At 40.3% G+C, this 6,428-nt stretch overlaps 1 protein-coding gene across 1 annotated transcript in view; it reads left to right on the plus strand.

The window, feature by feature from the left end:
- LOC118327679 (ataxin-7-like protein 2) overlaps positions 1 to 3,163 on the plus strand; it is a 6,328-nt gene extending 3,165 nt beyond the window's left edge. The window contains exons 3-4 of the mRNA XM_035661092.1: positions 1,817 to 1,997; positions 3,032 to 3,163. Coding sequence (XP_035516985.1) covers positions 1,817 to 1,997; positions 3,032 to 3,157 — 307 coding nt within the window. The 3' untranslated portion in view covers positions 3,158 to 3,163. The remainder of the gene's footprint in view (positions 1 to 1,816; positions 1,998 to 3,031) is intronic.
- Positions 3,164 to 6,428: the final 3,265 nt, after the last annotated feature.

Consider the following 6,428-nt stretch of genomic DNA (forward strand, 5'->3'; position numbering starts at 1 on the left):
CTCATTCCCAGATCGTCAAATACCAACTCTGAGACTTAACCATCAACTATCTTCAAGCCTACCGAACCAAAGCGCTAGGAGGAGCCAGAGGAACCTGATTGTTTTACAAAAGATCTGTCTCATGTATGTGCATCAGTGTATGAGTGTGTATGAAAGTTAGTTTCCGTTCATATGAGCAGTTGGCACCTTGCATGGCAGCCGCTGCCATCAGTGTATGAATGTGTGTGAATGGACTGTGGCTTGTACTGTACAGCGCATTGAGTGGTCGAAAGACTAGAAAGGCACTATATAAGTAAAGTCCATTTACCATTTACTACTGTCAGGATATAGTGAAAGTTTCAGCAAATCTAACAGTTATTTTCACACAAATTACCTACTGCAGCTTTAAGACATAATTTTTTCAAGCAGCCACATTTTTCTGCCCACACACACACACACAGTATTCACAGTTGTTTCTTTAACCACCTTAGTGGATCAAACAAATAATTTGGCTTGAAGCATTGATGTGTGGTCAGTTAGTGAAAACTAGACAGGAGCACAAGTAAGCTTGGTAAAAATGATTTCCCTATCATACAGCAGGCGTGTGTGTTGCAAATCTACTGAAGAAGGGTTCACACATCCAGTCACTTCGCTATTAAACCACAGACTTACAAGGAATTACATAATCACCAAATATAGCTACTTTCAGTTTCACTTCTTTGTGTTTCCACACACTCACTCACATTGTCCGGTGCTCTGTATATCTCTTGCTCTCTCTAATACAAACATCATTAAATTAATAACTTGACACTGACTGAATGAGTAGGAACTGGAAAATAAAAATGCAAGCAAAGGCAATGAGATGTGTTGATGTGGAGCAAGTTAAAGCAACACTATGAACAATTTATTTTGCTCACCCAGCTCCAGAGTGCAGTACCACTGTTAAATATTGACAGCTGTACATTTGATGAACTAGTGAGTCAATTACTTTTTTTAACAGCAACAACACAAGACACAGCAAACGGCTAATATTTCTGACTAGTCCAACAGCAAGAAGGCCAGCTTGCTCTATGTCTGTAGCCTTTTATTTCACCAAGCTCTCGCCAACCACTGTCAGGCCCACATTTACTCTTGTCCGGTGGCTTCTTTCACCTTTTCTCTTCTTAGCTTCCTCCATCAGCGTCTTCTAAGCATTAGGTCTGTCCTCCTCTGCCATTAGCTGTGTCCGTAGAAGCCTTTTGAGCCTATTTACTTTGACCACTCTCTCCTGGCATGATGCTGGCGCCACTCTCCACCAGCGTTCCCCTGTCCCCTGAAAACATCCTCCTCCCAGTGGTCCAAAGCTCTGGTGCTACCAGTGTGAACACAGCCACAGCCCTGGTGCTCTGAGTATCCAGTCCCTGGCGTCCAGCACAGTACGGCTACACGGAACAGCAGACACATTTAACAGAAGTTACTTTACTGTCCATCAGGAAACTGTACATCACAGAATTGAGGCAGAGCAGCTGGAGGACATCAGAGGGAAAACAACAAAACATTTTCTCCATAAAATATGATCCAATTTCCAAAATCAGTGACATAGTTGGTGGTGGTGTATGACTACTGCTGAAAAGTGTTATGCAATTGTTCAGACCCAGGACAAAAAGCTACATAGTGCAAGAACAGGCATACGGGGCTCAGGAAAAATGGTGCCACGTCATTCCTACTCTGACAACTCAGTGAAGCTGTTTATAAGGCAGAAAGGTTACATAATTGGATAGTGAGCATCAGTATATTTTATATTATAACTAGGTGCAGTATATTTTAAACCAACAAGCATATTTTTTTTGTTTTACAGTCGGCCTACGGCTGTGTCAGAGAGCTCGCCAGAGGAGGAGAAGCAGCGGCAGGATGAAGGAAGTCTCCGAGCCCCCTCGCCTCTCGTTCATGGACGAATTTCCAGTGATGAAAGTGAGGCAGAAGGTCCTGAGGAGCCTGTTGAGTTCTCTTCTTCTGCTGCACATCCCAAGCCACTAGCGGTGAGTAGTTTTCACTTCGGTTTAACAGTGAGAACATTTTCTTTTTCTTTTTTTCTTTTTTTTTTTCAGACTTGTTTAAAGCTGCAATAAGCATTTTCTGACCTCTAGGGGGCAGAAAGTCTCAAAATCAAACTCTCAAACATGGCCCTGCTATACAGTGAACTTGTTACGGCTTATGCGTTGGAAAGAAATTGCTTTCCCCAAATACCAGAACATGCTAGTGAAGCAGACACTGAGGAACATTATTATCCCATAGACCACCTGATGTGCAAAACAATAAATCACATTAACTGTCTGAACTATTGTAGGCATATTTTATCATTATTCTTCTCCAAAATATCATTGTTTAAAAGTAGATATTAACATCCATCATAACAACAAAACTACAAAGCATACTAGATCCTCTGCCATTTTTTTTTTCTCAGTGATTTTTCCTCCAAACCCATTTTGTGTCATCACACTGTACTTTTGTTCCCAAAAAGCCTCAGGCTTACAAGTGTTAGGTTGCACAGTGAAGACGTTGTCTGTTGTGATAAGATCACTGGTAACTTTTCCTTGTGAGGACTGATCACGTAAAATCATGTTTGTGCAAGTGATGCTGCTCAGTGGACCAATGCGCTATTCCTGCTGCACGTCCTTAGCAGGAAAAAGTGGGGATTAGCTTTCCATACCTGACTGCTACTGAAAGCACTATCAGAGACTTGTCTTTGTGATCTTGTCCTAATTTTAGTAATTCCTTATTAGTCCCATATCATAGTGAAGGTATGGACAGTGGAAATTTCAAACTGTGTCACATGTCAAAGAATGGTGGTTTTATGTTTGCAGTTTCAAGTCACTCCCTGCAGAGATTGTTATCCTGTTCTACCCAGAAATACATCAAAACACAGAACCACTGAAATGTGATTTGACTGCAACTATGTCGCTACAGAATAATTCAGGATGTTGTTTCTAAGCCACCACTGACCACCACAGGTACAGATAACAAGAGGAGACGCTTGCCTATAACAGACTTACAACAAGTATTCTTTCTCTAGGTATGTTCATTTGGCAGCCATGCTTTGGGTCACGGCATCTACACGTTTGACAGGAGACTTCACCACCTGAGGTCGGCTCTTAGCAGCATGCTGGAGCAGCACATCAGCGCCCATCTTTGGAAGTAAGAAACTTATGGTGCTAATCTTTAGGATTTTTTTGCAAGAAAATAAAAAACTCTCTCAGGCATTTATATAGTTAAAACACCTTTTTATATATTTTCCTTTTCTAAATGCTTCTCTTGCCTTGGACACACTGCATGAGTTTCAATATCATCATCACATCTCCCTCCAGTTCACACTACACAACTTTCAGTCTTGAAGTCAATGTGGTTTACACACTACTGACACAGGAGATTCAAATTCAATAATTTTATTTGGTAACCATGTAAATCTGGACCTGTAGCTTGTAAGCGCCTTTCTAGTCTTCCGACCACACGTCAAACGCGCTTTTACACTACGTGCCACATTCACCCTTTACACACAATTCACTCAGTGATGGCAAAAGTGCATGCGAACAGCAAACTAGACTCATTCATACACATCCACAAAAAGAACACATTAAAATATTTTGGGGTTCAGTTATCTTGCTCAAGGGAGTATTTGACACGTGGCAGGGGAGCGGATCGAAACCACCCTTCTGATTGGGGACGACCGCTTCGCTTCTGAGCCACAGTAATCAATACACACGCATTAAACCATTAAAGCATTAATAAAACTAATAACTAACAGACACCCTTATCAAAAACATGCAAAATTATACATATTAGCAGTTTGAATTCAACTAAAAGCTCCTTGTGCCAAACTCCTTTTAAGAAATATCCTAACATGTCTGTAAAAACGCGTCACTCTAGAAACGCAAGCTAAATGGTGGCATACATTAACGGTCTTGTCAATTTAAGCAATAATAAATATAATCCGGAACGAAACTGTATTCCGTACAAACTCAACTGGACTGCACTCTTTCAGTAGGAAAAGACCGTGGAGATGAGAGGTGGACTGTTTCAAAAGATTTTATCAGTAAAAGTGCTGGTTGATGGATCAGATACACACTGAATTTAACACCAACCTATAATGCTGTTAATTGATCATCTTACGTGTGACAGTATTTTTGGCCAAAATCAAATTAAGTACCTGGTTCGCAGCTTCCTATTTGGTGGTGGAGAGAGGTTGTTAGCCTGTGTCTGGCTAAGGCTGAATTATTTCAAAGGGTTTTGGTGGTGGTACAAATACAACAGTGTTGTACTGATTGCATCTTTATACACAAACCTACACAGCCATTGAAAAAAACAAACCAGAAGGTTTCAGTGGACCAGAATTGGCTCTGCCTCCTGCCCAGTATATTGAACTGGTTCTAATGTCTGATAAAAATGAACTTTCATATGGGTGACATACCCACGCTACAAATGTTCAGCCCACTAATGCAAATTGTCTGCTACTTAACGACACTGGCCCTACCACCATCCTGATCGCAAAGTTGAAACTTACCAGTCGCCAGTGCCGTGTTTACAATGCTTGGTGGTGACTAATAATTGGCCAAGTGTACCACTCACTTTCCACCTTCATCCAATTTGTAGATTCTTCCCACTGTAAAAGGATGAGGGCTACTTACATCAGATCCTGTGTATTGGTAACACTAGCAGATAAACTTGAGTGTAACCAACTGCTTAGTCACTAATAGATGAAGCAGATGGTGTGTTCTGTTGCCCAGAATAGCATTGGTGAAGAGTCTGTGAAGTTGGCAGTAAGATGGAAATTTTTTTTCCCCATAATATCTGCCTTTTACGTTGATTTATTCACTTCAGAAAAAATCTCATTGGTAGAATTTGGGTTCACAACATCAGAGCCCTCAGTAGCCCAGTTACTTCCAAATCTGTGCTTCATTGTGGCTGGTTAGTAATCAGATTGTTTCCCACTGTCTACTGTATGTTTACTATATTAAGATTGGCAGATTATCTCACATATTGGGGGGACAGTGTAGGACTTTGAGCTCTGATTTGAACTTTTTCTTATAAAAGAAATTACAAATAGTATGCCTTCCACCCAGCAATATTAAAGACAGATATGCAACCCAAGCAATAAAATATAAAAGTATAAAAAGCACAAAAAATTGAGACTAATGGATCATATTTTATTTTGCAGTTTATAATTGTGCAGCCTTAATGTTTTATGTAGATGGGTCAGATCAATACTGTATCAATACCACCCTTGTGGTCCATTAGAAGCCTTGGACAGGGGTTGATGCAGCAGTGTTTAATTTTGCCTTAATATAAAAAGTTGTTCGAGAAGTTGCAGTAATGCCCAATAAGGTGTTGTTGTGTATGACTAATGGATGATGCACAGGTGGAGTTTGCTTTTCTGCTTTGTGTCATTGATTTATTCACTTTAGCAGAGTCTGCTACTCTCATGGTGCAGTGAGAGAAGCCGTGTTTGACTCTCCAACTAATTTTGTTTTACTGAGTTTAACTGCTGGTGAGAACTTTTCAACCAGAGAGTTAACTGGTACCGTAGCACCCCACAGAAGAACTGTTGCTATGTTACTTAAAGCCTAAAATACACAGCAGTGATTTGGTGTGGTTACTGTCAACAGAAATTGGGTATAATGCCTGCTGTTTATGATTTCAGTCGACTCTTGTCAACCATCAAAAAATTGAAATAAAAAAAATTATTACTGTCACACAACATCCTTTGGAGAGAGAACATAGTGAAGTAGTAAAGAGAAAATGACAAAATGTCCAAAGTTTGGGATCTTTTCAAGCTGAAACAAAACAAAAATTCTGTACAGTGTCAGTTGTAAGACCAATCTAGCCCCAAAAGCTCGGGGTCTTGTAGCTGCTAACTAGCTGCTGTAGCTGTTCAGCCTTTCACTAACTACTGATCTTTTCCAACACACTTTATGGCTGATTCAAATAACGCAACCACCCTTCATTTAAGACTCACTTCCCATAACAAACAGGTTTAATAGACTAAACCTGGGAAGGCTCGGCTGGTAACACACAGTGCAATTAGGCTGTGGGTGGAGGAAGGATCAGACCTTTTATTTAAGCAAAAGTACTGATTACCCACTTTGAAAATACTTGACTACCAGTACAGTGGGGCTACAACAGAAGCTTTTCCCCTCTCCTGAAACAAATCCTAGAGGAAACTCTGAAACCAATTAGTTTTTCATTTTAAGACACATTTCTTATTTTCTCTTGTGTATATTTACTATTGCTCTTGGATAAAAATGACTTAATTTAATCAATGGAATAATCAGTAGAATACTCCATTACTAAAATAATGGTTAGCTGCAGCCATAGTGCACGAAAATCCTGTATTGGTCCAAACACACTGACATCCCCATAGAACTGAGCATGGGATGTCAGTGGTCCAAACACACTGACATCCCATGCTCAGTTCT

Source organism: Morone saxatilis, unplaced genomic scaffold, assembly GCF_004916995.1.
Source record: "Morone saxatilis isolate NCDOM2014 unplaced genomic scaffold, NCSU_SB_2.0 Contig18, whole genome shotgun sequence".
NCBI lineage: Eukaryota > Metazoa > Chordata > Actinopteri > Moronidae > Morone > Morone saxatilis.